Below are 19,173 nucleotides of genomic sequence, written 5' to 3'. Positions count from 1 at the left end.
TTGATAGTAATTTTCAGGATCAGGTTTACGCTTTAATGAGTCATAAATCGATTAAAGCTGTTTGTCTCATACCCTTGCGTAAGTGAGAGGGTGGGTATGTGTTCTAGTGTCCCTTGCCAGGCTCTAGGGAGGGTGGAGAAAGGACTCCCCTTAAAGGGTCAGTGTGGGTGTGACCTTACAGTAAGTGATCACAGCAGAGGGCTGGACTAAGGAGGGTAAGGGAAGACCTGACGGACAGGCTTCACAGGGAGTTGTGGTCACACACTCTGTTCCTTACACACTCCCACACACCTTGGAGAGAGAGTCCGCTTCCACCGACTGGCCGAGGTCCCAGAGTAGACTTGAGGGAAAGTTTGAGGCATTACAGCAAACCTAGAGAATAGTACTTAGTGGTAGTAAGTAGTGCAGGTGACTTGAAGATTGGTTAGAAGTTGCCAAGAAGTGTTGTTGCCTGCAAGTTGGAGTCGTTGCGCTCGTGATCGTTGGGTGTCTACCGTCATTCAAGTCTTTTTTTAGTGCTTTATTTTTACCCTAGGACTGCGTTCTTGCACACCGGGCTACGAGTGTGCATGCTTCTGCCTACAAGTAAGCTTGTGTGTGTTTCATCAGAGTCTACTTGAAACCGAGCCATGGCCGACACAGATTTCAAACTAGAGCGTGCCGTCTTCGCCGAAGTCTCTGATGACGACGAGGAGGTCTCCTTGATGCCTGCTGCCACCAAACCTGCCACCGTCTCCAAGGTGTTCAAATCAAATCGAGGCGATGACGATGACGATGATGACTCGGAGGAAGAGGTGGACCTGGTGTTGGGGCCGGGACTCGATGGAGGCGGCAGCGGTGAGGCCCAGAAGTCAGAGGCCCAGGCTACAGGCATGAAGGTCCTGGCACTCCTAGACAAGATCATAGGTGTGGTGGACCAGATCCAGCAGACTCAGACAGGTCTGGAGGCCAAGCAGGAGACCATGGAGAAGAACATGAGCAGCATCCAGACAGAGCTGGCCAAGCTGGCCAAGAGTCACATTGGGACAGCCGGGACGGTCAACAAGCTCTTGGACAAGGTGCGGAAGGTGAACGTCAATGTGAAGAGTGTGCGCACAGACCTGGAGAAGCAAGCAGGACAGATAAAAAAACTAGAGAACAATGAACACGAGCTCCTCAAGAGGAAGAACTTCAAAGTGCTTATCTTCCAGGTGAGTAATGGGTGCTTGACGTCTGACTTTGAAGTCTTTGATATGCAAGCCTGGCATTCCATCTCCTTTCATTTGTCTTAATTAATGGATGCTAATTAGTCTTTTAGCTCATACTTCATTCAAAAGCAACTTAAAGGAGCCCTTACTCAACTGCATGGCTCACTTCTTGCAGGGTTTGAACCTACAGTAGTTTGGTTATCATTCCCAGCTCTAACCAATGGGCTACACCACCTTCTGATTGTGGAACTGGAGCTGATTGTGGTGGGTTATAAATGTTTGAGTCCAGGTTGTCTTTTTCTTGTAGTCTTTCTTGTAGTCTTTTTAATTGTAGTCTAGTTTTTTAGAACAAGTCCGACTGTTGAAATGGCAATTTTAGTGTGGCCAGATGTTATTTTAATTATTTAGTTAGTTAATTAGTCATTTATTCATTAATTCAGACTGCATTTGCTTTTGCTGACATTTCCACACTGGCTGTCAAAGTAATGATGCACACTTGTGGAAATTTGGGGAAACTTGTAAATTTGATCCTATCATTCAGGCTGATACTCTTTAACAAATTATTTGTTTTCAAACCACCTATAAATGTATAAATCCAGTTCCATGTATATAGTTTTTTTTCATGTTCAGGCTATTACTACAGTAAGTGTATTTGGGGTGGATATACACACACACACACACACACACACACACACACTTCTGTTTCATCAGGGATGTGTTCCCTCTGACATTAAATTGTTACCTTGGAGTTAGCTTTTTATAATGCAATCAAACACTTCAGTTGCTGTAATATACTTGCTATATTATACTCAACTTATATAATTCATGTACTATATTAATATAATGTGCTATACTAATATAATTTTTAAGCATGATCATGTTGTTTTGCTAGGGTCTGCTGCACGAGTATGTATTTGCAGTCTTCCTTCCCAGGTCTCTTTAGGAGTACACATGGATTCCTCTGCAGGGTTTGGCCTTGAATTCCCCACTCTGTATCATAAAGTGTCAATCCACTCCTAAGTGAACCTTCAAAGGTTCCTGTCTAACCTCACAGCAACCACTGAACAATTCTGGATCAGCACATACCATAAGTGAACTACAAATACTGCATGCACGTAAAAAAATGATCTATCTATCTATTCATCTATCCATCTACCTATCTACCTACCTACCTACCTACCTACTTACTTACTAATATTTATAATGAGTTACAGTGATATTTGGTAGCTTAGTGTTGGTATCACCAATCTACTGCAGAGATATCTTATGATGTATGCACTTTCTTCTGGAAGATTTTCTTGCCATTGAATGTTAGAGTAACATTTAGTAGATATTTTTTATAATAAATTTATAATGTAATATATGAAACCATGATCCACGTTCACAAAAATATTGTTTTTTAAAATTTAATAAAAAACCAACATAATAAATTATCCAAATCAAAAAAAGAAAAAATAAAATAAATAACAAATTAAATATATCAAAAAATGCAATTTATTCCTGTGGTCCAAAGCTTTTAATTTTTTTTTTTTCCTGTTATTTAAATAACTGTTTTCTATTATGATATGCAATATATTGCCAAATGCAATTTATTCCTGTGATCCAAAGCTGAATTTTCAGCATCATTACCCCAGTCTTCAGTGTCACATGATCCTTCAGAAATCATTATGATATGCCGATTTATTACAACTTGCGTTTTAAATATATCTTTTTTGTAACAATGAAAAAGTCATTATTGACTCTTTTTATCAATTGAATGCATTCTTAACAAATAAAAGTATTAATTTCTTCTTTGAACTTACTGACCCCAAACTACTGAGTGATAGTCTATTTGAATGAAGATGTTTATGAGATTTAATTGTTGTGTTTGTTTGCAAAAGCGATGCTTAAAATAGAAGGCAATGCTCTGCAGATGATGCACTCTTTCACAGATGTCTCAGCAACGTACATGTGCTTTCTGGGAAATAAGGTAATTGTACACTGTCTGCACAAAGAGAAGGCCTATATGTTTTCCATAATGGCTCTCTCTCACTGTGGTGTGTGAGATAGCTGGATGTGACAGATAGTTGGCTGGCATTTAAGGCATAGGATGAAGACATTAAGATTTATGTCTATATTTTTTGCATAAATAAAAGGGTGGGGTGGGGTGGGGGGTTACAAAACTCACTGGGTCAGTACCATTTCAAAAGGTACTATTATGCACACTTTCGGTACTGATGTATCATTAAAGGATAAATAAAGCACAAAGGTGTACCTTTTGGCTTTTGTACATAATGGTACCTCCCAACTAAACCTATCTTTACTGAGAATGCATGGTTTATTCACACTGTTGTATAGAATATAGATATACAATGCAGTTCTTCACCTTGAAGGCTGTGATGCAAAGAATGATGTGAACAAATATTATTATTTTTCTTCATAAAATTGAGCAGTAGACATATACAGGTAGGCCTGTCTGCGCTGAAAGATTGACCATACCATTATTTACATACTCAAGTCAGTGCCAGTTCACGCTTGGTTAAACTAAATTGTGGGAATAAGATGTTTCAGTGATTAGTGAATAAGGTTAGCAAATGTTTTTGCGCTGAAATAGCTACTGTGTGCAAAGGTGCAAACGGTGTTCAGTTACTCTAAAAATAACACCACACTTCAAATGTAGAAAGTGTATTCTTTCTTTCGTGTTTTGCTAAAACGCAAGAGCAGTGTGTAGGGTGTAGGATTTCGCTGCTGTGCGGAGCGCAGTTGTGAAGAGAGTCTTGTGCAAGCGAGCTGGACTGTGTTGGAGTCAGATTAAATGTGTTCAGAGCGTGCTGGATCGCAGTATAGATGGACTGAGTCTCACTCTGAGACCCCCATCCCCCCTCAAACTCTCTCTTACAGTCTAATTATAGCGCAGAATGCGGTAATGTCTGCAAGGCTACCATAATGACACTACCGTCAGTCCAGAGGGAAAGAGAATACTTCAGGTTTAAAATATTAAATAACTGTATTTTTATTTAAATTTAAATTTTATAAATAAACTTTTTATATTACCATTTTACAGTATTAAATACAGGAGATCACCTATGTCAGCCATTGTCACCTATATGGCATCATTAGCTGTGTGACTGAGTGTAGTGGATGGTACATTAGGCTAATAGTTTCCGTATAATTGTGTTTAATGACACTTTTAAAACCCACAGATGTCATTTTGTGCCAGTAATTATTGCTTTCTGTCTGTGATCTGACGTCTTATGTGCGTGTACCGTGGACAGGCTGAGGTTCAGTGTGTTCCAGCACTTTGCTGTTGTTTACCCTGCACCAGCGTTACTGCATTTAGCCCCACTAACGAGTCATTTCCTTCCAGCGCTGCTCTGAGGGGCTGCAGGGGGGACTGTGTTGATGTAACTGGCCTCTAATGTTTTTAATGCAGATGGAACTGAATGATGGAAGATGACAGGAGCGAGTGAGGTCACTTATTGGTATATTTGCGAAATTATGTTCTGTTAGCTATTTCCCATCATTTCTCTGGGCATATGTTGCCTAATGAGGTTCATTATAGTCTGTTAGGTATAATAATCAGAGAAGATGCACCAGAGGGATCACAATCACATATGTATCTCTCCTGGGAACGAGCAAACTCCGAAACACACATGAGCTGTGTGAAAACATGGGCACTGTAGATATATGCAATTTGTTTTTATGTAGTGGCAACATAAATATGCAAATATTGTCACTGCCTCTATGCGATCTGAAACCACAAGTGAAACTGCTTTTGTATTCCTTTTTTCCTAAATCAATATAAACAATTACAAATGATATCATTAGTATATCAGTTAACACTGAATTTGGAAATCAAATAGTTTTTTTTTTTTTTTTTTTGTGCATGCAACTAAACTGCATGAAGGCCTCAAATCTGTGTAAATCTGTTATGCTGCATGATTTAAGATGATCCAAAGAGCATCTGGTTTCAATGCTAAATGCATTTTTTTATTCATTCATTTATATATCAATAATAGTTTTTTCTTAATTCAATGTAATCTTAACATAATGTAGGCCTATTTATATTATTATTATTATTATTATTATTATTATTATTATTATAAATTATTATTTTTGCTACAAAAACATTTCTAGGGGGACAAAAATAGATTTTACTGTAATCGCAGACTTTTGAATGAGTTGGACACTATATACACTACCATTCAAAAGTTTGGTGTCAGATTTTTTTATTTAAAGAAATGGATACAAGATGCATTGATCTGATCAAACTTGACAGTAAAGACCTTTGTAATGTTGCAAAATATTTATATTTCAAAGAAATGCTGTCCTTTTGAACCTTTATTCAAAGAATCCTGAAGAAATGTATCCCTGTTTCTACAAAATATCTTGAGTACAAAAGTTTCTTGAGAAGGAAGGATCATGTGACACTGAAGACTGGAGTAATGCTGCTGAAAATGCAGCTTTGCATCACAGGAATAACAGTTATTTAAACTGTAATAATATTTCATAATGAGTGTATGTGTGTGTCTATGTGCATATATGTTTGTCTGTGTGGATTTAGTCTTCTCTGGTGGAATGTCCACTGAGGCTGCAGGTTACACTATTGGCATTTATCAGATATCTAATCACACACATCTGAGACCTACATAAATTACCCCTGTAAAATTGGACTCCTGTAGGTGACAAGTGTGTGTGTGTGTGAGAGAGAGAGAGAGAGAGAGAGAGAGAGAGAGAGAGTACACAGTAATATTTGCTATGCTATAAATAAATGGACATTTGAATTGATTTATTCAGAACTGACATTAACATCATTATTCTCAGAAACTCATTGGAAGTTAGTATCAGAACAGCTGAATTTAGAAACACAAGTAGAGCTACATAAGGTTACTTTTAGTTTATTGGATGAAATAGCCACTGACCTCTGACTTCTTGGTTGTTTCAGTACTGGTACCAAATTTGAAGACATTTCCATTGCATTGTTTGAAATGATTTGCTTTTGCAGCTGTGCACCTGTGGTGAACATGCATGTCAATATTGTACTATTTTAGGGACGAGCATTATCTGAATGGTATTAGGTTCCTTGTGCACACAGACAAGGACTGTTTTGTAATTTCTCTTGCAGTCTGGTAAGAAAAAGCTGGATTCTAAGTGGGGTTGGTGAAGGTGTTTGCTGGGCAGATGATGATGAGGTGTGGCTGTGACTTATGGAGGTTTGTGTGATCTCCATCATTACGGGTGGCCTCTGCTCTATTTTTGCAATGAATTCAGGGTATCAGATTTACCCAGACAGCAGTGTGTGTTCCGTGTGAGCGTGTGTATAGGTAGACTGTGTGTTAGTCCGGGCCAGAATGTGATGTTTGATGAATGGGCTGAGAATAAATGAGGGATGAGTTGCCACCGGTATGTTGTGTGTGCATGTGTTTACAAAGCATCACCAGAGATGGTCACTTTAACTTCTTATTTTTTTAATATGTTACATTATATGTCAAATATGGGATACAGGAAATGGCAACTGCATGCTGGTCCTGGAATTACTGCATTCTTCAATATCGCTTGCATGGGGCAGGGCTGCAGATGAATACGGAGCAACACTTGATACAGTAATGCAGAGCCAGACACAGTAATGCAGAGCCACGCACATCTGAAGCTAAAATTCATCTTTACTTATAATAAACCAGGATTAGGAGTCATTCTATTCCAGTTGACCCTTTGCAGGGAGTTTGATTGACAGGCAATCTAACCAGTCATAACAGCAAATCTGCCATTTATGTCCAACAAACAAACCAGACAGGAGAGTAGAATAACATCGGTGGACTTCAAAATTGGTATATTTATGTCTTTCTGCGGTTAAAACAAGATACCTTCTGATGTTCATTCATGTTTATTTCATGCTATAACTAATAAGGAGGAAGAGATGATCGGTTCATGCTTGAACTGAGTAACTACAGCGATCTGTAACAACACATTAAATGACAATTTGAAAGCTCATAACTTGTCACACACCAAAATAGAAATGAACTGACACGGCTCTTCACAAATTGCCAATGTTACACACACACACACAAAATGGTTCTTAATCGATTATCTAAATAGCAACACAGACACACAAACAAACACTTAAACACCTATATACACACACACACACAAAATGGTTCTTTAGCGGTTATTTGAGGTGCTATATAGCACCACTGCCATACAATGAACCCGTTAACTCTCTGTATAGTTCTTTAAATGTTCTCTAACTCTCTCTAAGTTTAGTTGGGGAAAGGATTAAAAAAGGACATTAAAATATAGCGTATTTCTTAAAGATAACGTGCAGTTCTCAACCTTTTTGTCCACAAGACCCCCCCATAAGGAAATATTCCAGGGCCCCCACCCAAGACTTTTTGACTGTAGTAAATTCCCATTCATAGCAAACATATGAGAGTGGAGCAGCATATCTGAAATCTAAGGCTGATGATGAGAATGGGGTTCCTCTTTGGGTTCTGCATAGCACCATTTAACAAAGGTTTAAATATAGGTGCTACTTAAAGTGGTTCTCAACCTCATTCCTGGAGGACCCCCTTCTCTGCACATTTTGCATGTCTCCTTAATCAAACACACCTGATTCAGGTCACAAAGCTCATTAGTATTCACAAGGAAAAATACAAATACATGCCAAATACAGAAATAAAAATGGTTCACCTTTGGAAATGATCCAATAAAAAAAATACAAAATATTTCTATATAGCACTTAAAGTGGTTACCCTATGATTATGAGCCAATGAAACCACTTTTAGTGCTGTTTAGCACCATTTTTGTGTACTGAATGTTGTCCACTTCAGTTCAACAGCTCTTACTCCCTCAGATACAGTACCATTTGAGCTCTTGTTCTTGTGTGTTCAGAGCGCTGGATAATAAAAGCATGTTTGGTTTATTAGGAGCATCACGGTGGCAGAAAATGCAGTGATTGCAATACAAATAAAACTTTGTGTGTGTGTTTGTGTATGAGAGCAATTGAGATATACACATTTATACTGCTGTTCAAATGTTTGGGGTCAGTTATTTTATTAATTTTTTATTTTATTAATGAATGTTTTTAAGTTTCTTATGCTCATCAAGGTTACATTTACTTAATCAAAAATTACAGTAGAAAGGGTGATATTAAATACTAATAAAATCTAAAATAACTCTTTTCATTGTAATATATTTTAAATGTAATTTATTCTTATGTAAAGCTAAATTTCCAGCATCATTCCAGCATGATTTTCCAGTCTTCAGTGTTACATGGTCTTTCTAATATGATGATTTGAAGCTCAAAATTATTTTCATTATTTATTTTAATTATCTTCAGTGTTGAAAACAGTTGAGCTGCTTAATATTGATATAGATACTGTCACTTGTATACCCAGAAGCCCTATGTATAAGGAGGTTAATGGGTGAAAAGCCTTTACCTCTTTGACATTATGAGGCTGTCAGATACATAAAAACTGCCGATGGCTGCTGTTTCAGCCACAGTAGTTTAATATAGCCTTTAGCCAATCAGAGACAGAACCAATACTGTGTGTAGTTGTGCCTTTCTGATTCATTTGTTAAGATATAGCTTACCATTCAAAAACTAGTGCATGTGTTTTGTGGTGGTGTCCTGACTGGCACGACACAGATCTTGTCTTTTACGTAAGAGAGAGATCATATTTTTGTAATACCTGGCATAAAACCCATACTAAAGTCATGTTTAAAGTTATTCCTGGTTGTTTCAGGTAGGAGTTCTGCTGTACAGCTGCTGCTCTGAACCCAACAGAAGTCAACAGCTGCTCAGTGCCTCAACCTTAACATGCCTTTCAACATCATGCCTCAAACACACACACACACACACACACACACACACACACAGCTGTTATCTGCTCATCACTGGCTGATTTTGTTTGGCTGTGTGTCATGCGAACTACTGGACCAAATGTTTTTGCCGCTGTCTTGGCAACAGTTGTCATGGTGCTATGGTTTCTCAGATCGCTGTTAATCTGGGTAATTGTTCGCCTCTTTTAGGGGGTTAGGTGGGGATCCTTCTATATATACAGTGTGGACTGACATTCTTTGCAGCCTAGAGCTTTTGAACAGGAGTTTGAGGGTATTACATGGCACCAGACACACTGGCAGCAGTATTAATGTGGTGTTTATAATTACTGTATTTACACTATTGTTTTTTCTAGTACTACATAAATGCAGTCAGGATCCAAACATTTTTTTTTTATTGATTTGAGAATTTACTGGTCATAAATATGTCTTATCAGCCATGGGAACTGCATTTTGTTATTTCTCCTATATAATAATAGTAATTACAAAATTGTAAAAAATAAATAAAAATAATAAAATTGTATTTATTCTCATGACACTGGAATTTAGCCACATTTTAGTGGAAAATAGTGCAGGTCATTATGCAATTTGTGACACTGCATCTTTCACAAAAATATATTGTGATTTTGCTGCACTTTTACTTTCTAAAAACTAAAAAGTGTAGCCACAGTGAAATTTTAAACATCCTAAAAAACTTTCACTAAGAAATGGTTACTTTTAAACCATGTGTTAAGACACCAGCCAACTGGCAAACATTTCATTTACTCGCCAAAGCCAGATTTGACTGGGATTTGGCACGTGGTAAGTGTTCATATTGGACCCTTGTTTTGCACTTGTACCCAGTGACTCAACTCTCATTTGGTTTGCTTAAATTGTTACATTTAAAATAATTGAAATTGTTTATTTACGAGAATCTGTCTAAATATTGACTTTGCTGTGTGCATTGATTGGGTTTTTGGCAATTTTAGCCTCAGTATCGGATGATATGTTCCAGGAATGGCCACAATGAATATTCTATTTTCTCTTTGGTAAAAAATTGAGTGATTTCAGTGATTTTGATTATGATTTACTGCATTAAAAGTTGCCTGTTGCTTTATAAGAGAAGTCATGGCAATTGTAGATATTTATTTACTCTGCCACCATTCATTTCAATCAGCCAACAGTTATTTTCTGTATTGTAATTATTTTAAAATTCACAGTATAATACAAGCTTGGTTAATGGATTTAATAACTATTAAAAAATATGGTATTATAAAAATAATTGCTGCTCTATAAATTATACTGATTTGGTAATTATATTAATTTTAATTGTACTAATTTGAATAATTTTTATTTTATTTAAATATATTTTGCATGAAGTGTTTTACCAGTTAGCTTTTTAATTCCAGATTTTCAATAAGCAAAATTGCATTATTTATTACAAAGTAAGTCTTTGACTTCCTTGCTGTTAGAGATCACATCTGTGAACTTCCATTACAAATTACCTTTATGTTTCTGGGTGGATCTTGACCCTTCTAATACAGAGGACATGGAGACGCATGGAAATAATTCGGAACAGCTGCTAATTGTGCCATAATATCTGTGATTCAACTGCAAAATATGATTAAATCCATACAGTATTCCCTGAATCCATATTACTCATCAGGCAGTAGATGTTACTGGAATTTGTTGTGGCCCAGCAAACTGTTACGGAAAAAGACCTTTCCAGTTATGTGATTTAATTCTCAGTAGTTCTTTGTGTGTTTACATTGAGTTCTCTCTGTTGGCTTTGGCTGTTTGGAGTGTTTGCGGTGCATGTGCAATGATCAGTGCACATTTCCAGCATTGTGTAACACCTCAGACATCTCTGGTCCTCTATATTCTGACTTGTGCTGGAGTTTAAGGGTGTTTATTGAACCCAGGTTCACATAAGGACAAACCTTTCTGGATCAAAAACGGAAATGGATTGTTTTGACATTGCAAATGAATGTAAGACAGACAGAAGCCGCTAAACTCAAATGGAGGCGTCACCAAAGTCAGCCAAGACATCAAGTAAAGTGCACATCTAACACTGCCATTCAGGATGTTTATTAGGTGTCTGTTCTCTCTCTCTCTCGCTCTCTCTCGCTCTCTCTCTCTCTCTCTCTCTCTCTCTCTCTCTCTCTCTCTCTCTCTCTCTCTCTCTCTCTCTCTCTCACACACACACACACACACACACACACACACACACACACACACTTATACGCACAGCACAATACCTGCAGGTCTGCAGTCCTCTGAGCAGCCTGTGAGTCAGTTAGTGGATGCGGTTACTATAGTGACAGCACATCCGTATTTACTATTTAGAGTGCAGAATGGGAGAGTGATACAGTAATAGCTTAAGGAGTGAATGAAAGAGCACTGTTCAGGGAATGAAACAGATGGAATGCAAAGAGAGGAAAGGCCAGCCTAAAATAAACACATGCACACATCTTCAGCCTTCACAACCAGATAAGGAAGCGCATGCAAGTTTACGAGGACTTCCTTTGGCATGGGGCCAGAGAAAAAAAAACTGAATCAGGGATAACAAAGATGATTAATTGTAAGTTGTAAAGAAATCCCTGCATGTATGCAAGTGTCAGTTCTTCTTTTGACCACCAGAGGGTGTGTTGTACTTTTGGATACAGCTATTATGATCAAGAGAGAGAATAAACCAGCAGTCTTTACATTGGCATGTGCTTAAATAACACTAGTAGTATGTCAAATTACAAGCTGAGCGAAGAGAACATCACTATGCTTCTCCTACTCAAAATAACATCTGTTTATGGGTAGAGCACATTTGTCTTTTTTTCCAAGTATTGATGTTTTCAAGAATCTACATATCATGTTCAAATATCTGCTGACATTCCTTTTAATTGATGTGGCTTAGATATTTTGGCTTGTCTGACTCAAATGTAGATTAGACCTTTGCATGTATGTATGCGTGCGTGCATGAGTGTGTGTGTCTGGAAATCTGGGAAGGTGTTTTTTTTTTTTGGTAATAAATCTCTTTGGATTGCTCATACGGTTCTAGCTGAATGCACAAGAGAGACTGGATCATATATATATATATATATATATATATATATATATATATATATAATATATATATATATATATATATATATATATATATATATATATACACACACATATATATATATATTCGTGTGTGTATATATGTATGTATGTATGTATGTGACCATCCCATTTACAGTGCCCACTGGAGGGAGTGCTGTACTCGTCTGTGGACTCAATATGATTTTAGTAATGGCCCGTATTTAAAATTAATCACATTGACATTTTCTCATTCTGGTTGCATAGAAATCAGTTCATTATCTTACTACAAAGCTGCTCCACCCCCGTAATCATGGTGATCATCTTTCCCAGTGATCAGACGAGTTATAGCATGACCTGAATTCAAAATATCAGTCTATCCGCGTGATCTGCAAACGAGGACTGAATGACTGAAAGGGATATCAACATGTTAAGAACAGGTTTAGGAGTAACAATATAGAGCAATTATAAATCCTGAGACAGAATGAAGTTCAACTGGTTATGAAGCTAACCCTGTTGAAAAAAAACAGCATATGCTGGTTAGATATGTTTTGAAGCTGGGATGCTGGTTTGAGCTGGTCCTTTGCTGGTCGGACCAGTTTAGGACCAGCACATGACCAGCCAAGGGACCAGCAAAGGACCAGCATAAACCAGCAAAAGACCAGCAAAAACCAGCAAAAGACCAGCATAAACCAGCATAAAACCAAAAGACCAGCATAAACCAGCAAAGGACCAGCATAAACCAGCAAAGGACCAGCATAAACCAGCAAAGGACCAGCATAAACCAGCAAAAGACCAGCATAAACCAGCAAAAGACCAGCATAAACCAGCAAAGGACCAGCTCAAACCAGCATATGCTGTTTTTTTCAACAGGGAAAATACAGCCTAGTCATTAAACTTATTAGATATTAGCTTCTCATAATGAAGTTATCATTCAAAGTTAAGTCAGCAGTGTACCGTCAGCTGCTTTATTGCAGAATATACCTCAACAGGATGACTGGGAACAGGATTTAAAATATTACAAAATTATTTCAATCCCAATCAATATTTTATGTCCATATATCCTGACAGTATTTTTATTTAAATAAAAAACACAAAACAAAAAAAAAAAAAAAAAAAGCGATCAGTTTAAAAACAAAAGGAACACGGCAAAAATTCTACAGTAATATTAATACTTAGTCGGCTTTTGATGAAAGCATATGCTATATCTTATTATTCTAACTGAAAAAATCAGGGACAAGTATTGCTCAAATATTGGGCTCACCACCTGTACACCCCTGTTATTTGGCCCTCAAAATAAACTAGTTCACTAGTTTAAGGGTCATGAACCCCCTTAGTATTATGGACAGGAACAAAGTCTACTGAGTACACTCTTATGAAACATGTATTTGCACATACTTGTTTTTTTTATATTTCATTACTTTTTGTCTGACAATAATACTGAAAGTGAAAGTTTCTCTGATTTGAAATGGTGCTATTCATGGCTAATTTAACACCAACTGCTTAGGTTCAAAGCTGGAAAAAATATTCTGATCTGTCTGGTCTAATCTAATCTTAGTTCCTTAATTTTTCTCACCTTTTCTCTCAGGACAAGGTGAAGCCTGTGAAGGTCTCTAAGAAGCCAGTGGCTGCAGGAGAGGAAGGAGAGCAGGTGCTGAGTGAAGGAGGAGAGGAGGAACATGGCTCTGAGGAGGAAGTTGAGGTTGAGGAAATCATTGAGGAATCTCGTGCTGAGCGCATCAAACGCAGCGGCCTCCAGAAGGTGGACAAGCTGAAGATGGCTTTCAGCAAGGAGCAGATGGAGAAGACCAGACAGAAAACCAAGGAGAACCTGGAGAAAACCCGACTGAGAACTAAAGAGAACCTGGAGAAGACACGTCAGAGAACCAGAGAGAACCTTGAGAAGACCAAGAAGAGCCTGGGCAAGAAGATGGGTAAGCTAGGAACAAAGATGACGCCTAACACTGAACGCCGTGAGAAGATCCGCAGCTCCAGAGAGAAGATGAAGAAGTCACTGAAGCCTGACCACCCCATCTACGCCCGCTCCAAATCAACCACTTATCGTGTACCGCCCTTCACCTTCCACGTCAAGAAGGTCCGTGAGGGTGAGATCGAACCCACACCAGAACCAGAGGAAGAGGAGGAGCAAGAGGAGCAGAATGAGGAGGTCCTGGAGGGCCTTGAAGTGCAGGAAGAAGGCCTAGTGTCAAGGGTGGAGGAAGGTGAACTGGTCAATCTTGACAGCCCTGAGATGGAGGCCTTACTAGAGGCAGCTGATCAATCACGGCTGGTGTTCCAGGAGACGGTGAGGCCAAGGGAGAAGGCTGGCCAGTAAGTCCAACATGCTGAGCCCTGGGAAAAGCTCAACATGGAAAAATAGTGTGGAGGTCTGGAGATAAATAAGGCTAAAAGGATGTACGGAACTGAGATGTGCTTGAAGACGGATTAAAGGAGTCGACTGGACCTTTGGCTGAACATTTAGTTTGTTTGTTTGATTTTTTTTCTTATTATATTCTCAACCACAAGGTTTTTTTTGTTTGTTTGTTTGTTTTGTTTTATTTTGCTCAGTTGTAAATTTTTTAATCAACTAATCGTCAATTTTGTGTATAGAACTGAATGATAATCAAAAAAGATCAAATCATTTTTAATGTGATTACCAACATTTAATCTACATTTAAAATCTTTTTAAAAAAGAATGTTATAGTATTTACAGAAAAGGTGGATGTGAGGAGGTTTGCACTCCACAAGAATATTTTCATAAACACTTTCATGGCATTTAATTCCTATTAGACATTTAATATTAACTTGTTAATTTGTAATCAAGGCTACCCGGTTGCAGACTGATATTACCAATAAATATTTATATTAAAGTGCCTATATTTAATGAACACCTTGCGTTCATTGTACTATGGCTGCTGATTTCAACAGGATAAATTAATAGCAGGCCTTATGCATCTTGTAGAACATCTGGGCTTTGTTTTAATGCCATGAATGAACTGTTGGAAGCTGTTGAAAGTGAAAACTTTAAGGTGCTAGAGGGTATGTTGTCTGATGGAAATATCGTTGTGAGAGAAAGTGTATTGCGAAATATTCTAATTAAAGTAAAAATGCCAAAAAAAAGGAGAAAGAAAGAAAGAATTGCAAAAAACTACTGCTGACTGATTTTTTTTCTTTTGAAAATTAAGGTTTTAATAATGATGTGATTATGGTGACTTGTTTTGTGGTCTAATCACTGGTTTGAATGTAATCCAAGCTCTGTCTCAACTTTGCTTCAATTGACGTCTACAGATGGTGTAATCTGATCTTTGATCTATGATCTATGTATGTAAACAAGAAGCTCTTAAAAACCTATAAAATCAAGCTAAATATCAGTCCCTAAAAAGGTTACTTTTCAGAATTCAGTTTTATTCATTCTGAGGTAAATTCATTTGACCGTTTACCTTGTTTGTACATATACACTTTAACACGCTCAAAGTATGATTATCATTTTATTGTCATATACTGTATACATGATTACAGTATTAGGTGAACAGGGACCTACTCAATGGAAAAGTAGTGCTGATGTAATAGTCATTGTGTAGTCCAGCTCACTGAAGTAAAGAGAAACACAACATAGTTCTATCCTATCTGAGTATATTCAGTTCAATTACTGATCTTTCATTGTACTTTAAGTGCGTTCATGTTAAACAGTTGGCCCTCATTATTGCATATAGCTTGAATATACTAATTTTTACAAACAACACACTGACTGAAAACACATTTTGTATCACTATCTGCTATTATGAACATATGCACTTACTGCAGGCACACATGGGCAATAGTTTTAGGTGTGAAGGTCTGAATGAAGCTGCTTATGGCTCTGCTGTTGTCCTTGTGAGATTTGTGGCTGTATAAATGGATTTTAGGTGTAGGTTGCTTTTAATAAACAAATAAAAGTGTCCACCTTTGTGCTGTGAGACCTGAGGCTTGATTTTTTGTGTGAATAAATCTAAATGCTATAGGCAAACTCTCTTTCACTCTCTGTATCTACTGACGTATTTACAGCTTTCAGAGAGAGCAGATGCTGCACACTGTTGATCATTTGTGCCTGTGTTATTGCTATATATTAACTCTGTAAAGCCTGGCATATGAAATAATAGTCGGACAAATCTATATTTTTTCTTTTAAAATGAAACAATTTACTAAACATTTAGACAATTAAAAAAAATCTAAAAATAAAAGTTTGGATATATGTTTTGTTAAGTATCATATTTGATACATCAAGCTTTTGTGGCTCATACAAGAATATGGAGGGATAAGTCACCTCAAGCAAGAATTAAATACCTCATTTTTATTCAGAGGCCCAAACTGAATATGCAGTTATTTATTTATATGGTCACAAGATGTAAGATGAAATTCTGATAGCTTGTCATTTTAATCAGTGAGATATTTATAGTCTAAATAAATATAGCCTAAATAAAATGCATACTTGTCACTCTATATTTCCTAATAACATGTCTTAGTGTAAGATGAAATTCTTGGTTTTATGATCAAAGGTCTGTAGATTTATTGTGTTTCTCAAAAGCCCAATGTATCATATTAGATACTTATATTAAACATGATTTTTCTAAACAATTACACGTAATCAAGTACACCTAAGGTGCTTCAGTCCAGTAAGTGTGAGAATATAAATATGTAAAAAATTATATCATGTAACATATAATATTATAAAGCATATAATATGTTTAAAACTTTTTGCAGAACTTTTTTTTTTTTAAATTATACTAAAACGCCTTGCTAAAAAAGTATGACCTACACTCTTAAAAATAAAGGTGCTTCACAATGCCATAGAAGAACCTTTTTGTCTAAATGGTTCCATAAAGAACCTTTAATATCTGAAGAACCTTTCTGTTTGACAAAGGGTTCTTTGTTTTTCAGATTATAAAAAAGTAAGAAAGAAATGGTTCTTTAAAAACCTAAAACTGGTTCTTCTGTGGCATCTCTGTGAAGATCCTTTAAAGCACATTTATTTTTAAGAGTGTATCAATCACATAACAGAATGAATTACTGCGTACATGTTTTTCAGCAAAGTTTCGATCGTGCTGATAATTTATAGGCCTTAAAATTTGCATGTGAAGTATGCTTTACAGAGTTAAAAAGTAAAATCAAAGTGTACCTTTCAAAACTATGAAACTTCCAACTTCCTCCCCAGTCCAAAAAGAGCATTTATTGAAACTAAGCATTTAATTTTCTTCCTTTTCAGTGAGACATGAGTAATAGTGACTTCATGCAAATACGCAAGAACAGAAGAGTGACTACAAGTGGGAGTACAGACAGTGATCCACTCTGAATACAGCTGGACACTGCAGGCAAACAGATTTATTTGATGTCCTCATGAATTCCCCTTAAGGGCTAATTTTTTTGGCAGGAATAAACCTTAAACCTAATTTTGGACCACAGTGAAAGAAAACAAAAACAAATGCTTAAACATGTATGATTTGACCTCACGTAACCCTTTGATGCACAAGCTATGAAAACCCCTTCTAATGCACAACATGGGTCTAAAATGACCCGTATTCATTTCCTATGTTATTTCATACTTCGCTGGGCATTTTTTTGCTTTATCTTTTGAAATCAGTTTATTTCAGCATTAAACATTCCCTGATCTATAAATTCCACGATCCATGAATATAAAATGATTTTTTTCATCTACATCAAGTTTATACACGTGGGGTTTCATTGATTTTTTCATTGTGCACACGCAAAAATGACCCATCTATGCAAGCATGATAAAACAAAAGAATAAAGACATTTTGTTCAAATAATTATTTTTGCAACTATTTAGTGCACATTTAACACTTGAAATATGTTTATTGGCTACTTTGTCACACATAACATGCACATATCACTGATAACCGATAACACTGAAATTAAACAGTCTGTAGAGCAACTGTAGTGAATGTGACCGAATAGATGTAAATAAAACTAACAAAATAAAATCACAAAGGTACAGTGCCATCTCAAATTGCCATCTCAGTGCTTACATGCCTCACAAATGACAACTACAGGTTTGTGCTCCTTGCAAATGGGCCTGACACTGACCACCAGTGACTTGTCTGTCTTTGGCAGCTGGCTTACATAACTTACACAAGTAGGTAAAAAACATTTTTACTCAATATATTGGACTGAGTTTCCTCTTAGAGGACTCATCAGACAAGTCTTTAATGTCATCACATGAGTCTTCTTCGTCTAGGAAAGCTGGGTTCACATACACAACTCCAGATTGGTCCTGTGACACATAGTCTATAGGTGATCAGCTCTAGATATTTCAGACTGAATCAGGACTAAGAATTGCCTGATCTTCCTCATCATGCAGCATCTCAACAAACATTTCAGCCATTAATCTAGAATGTCTGGGGTCAGCCATACTAACACTCTAGATAAAGAGTGCTCAACAAGCAATTGATCATAAATATACTGATTATATATTGTCGATGTCAGAAAGCTTGTATGTCCAAAACCATTACTTTTCAGAAACACTACTGACAGACATAAAGGGTGACCAATAGCACTGATTTATGTCAAAAAAGTAATAATGATGAAATGTGGAAATATGAGGTTTCTGCCTGACAGCAATGGTATATACTTGCATATAATAACATATTATTTTGACCTTTATTTTGTTGACCTAGCTAACATTAGCTAGCTAATAAATAATAAAACTATATGAGTGACACGTCTTGGGTGTTGTATAGTCTTTACTAATAGTATTGGACAGGTTTCTCTGTCTCACTATAGATTTTAAGGTCCTTAGCCTAACATTCAAATATTATATCCAGCTATAGTTCACAATATATCAAATATTTTCTGTGGTAATAAATTATAAAATAAGACTAAATGCATCAGTTATACAAAAACAGCAATGCTGAGTTGTGAAATGTGTGGCAGGTGAATAGTTTTCTGCAGTAAATATGTTCCTACTTGCAAAAAAAAATAGCAAATAGCAAAGGTTTCTATATGGGTCATTTTTGACCCATGAGTGTAAAGTTCATGGAGAAATACAAAAACTGTTTTTTTTTTTTAATATAAAGTAGAGAAAGGGCAAATAAACATAATGATTTGTGGAAGTCAAAAACAA

The 19,173-nt window shown here is 36.7% G+C and overlaps 1 protein-coding gene across 1 annotated transcript; it reads left to right on the top strand.

Moving 5' to 3' along the window:
- The first annotated feature begins 204 nt into the window (after positions 1 to 204).
- On the top strand, positions 205 to 16,012 carry cavin1a (caveolae associated protein 1a). Its single transcript, XM_019076815.2, has 2 exons — positions 205 to 1,190; positions 13,645 to 16,012. The coding sequence occupies exons 1-2, from the start codon at positions 630 to 632 to the stop codon at positions 14,389 to 14,391; spliced, it is 1,308 nt and encodes a 435-aa protein (XP_018932360.1). The 5' UTR covers positions 205 to 629; the 3' UTR covers positions 14,392 to 16,012.
- The last annotated feature ends 3,161 nt before the right edge of the window (positions 16,013 to 19,173 follow it).

This window comes from Cyprinus carpio, chromosome B3, assembly GCF_018340385.1.
Source record: "Cyprinus carpio isolate SPL01 chromosome B3, ASM1834038v1, whole genome shotgun sequence".
NCBI lineage: Eukaryota > Metazoa > Chordata > Actinopteri > Cypriniformes > Cyprinidae > Cyprinus > Cyprinus carpio.
The sequence above is the reverse complement of the archived record's forward strand: the minus strand, read 5'-3'. Positions and strand labels throughout refer to the sequence as shown.

Bases quoted from the DNA above. Each gene is read 5' to 3' on its own strand.
- cavin1a (XM_019076815.2), top strand. From the start codon at position 630: ATGGCCGACACAGATTTCAAACTAGAGCGTGCCGTCTTCGCCGAAGTC. The intron at 1,191-13,644 runs GTGAGTAATGGG...CTTTTCTCTCAG, and splicing joins TCAAAGTGCTTATCTTCCAG to GACAAGGTGAAGCCTGTGAA.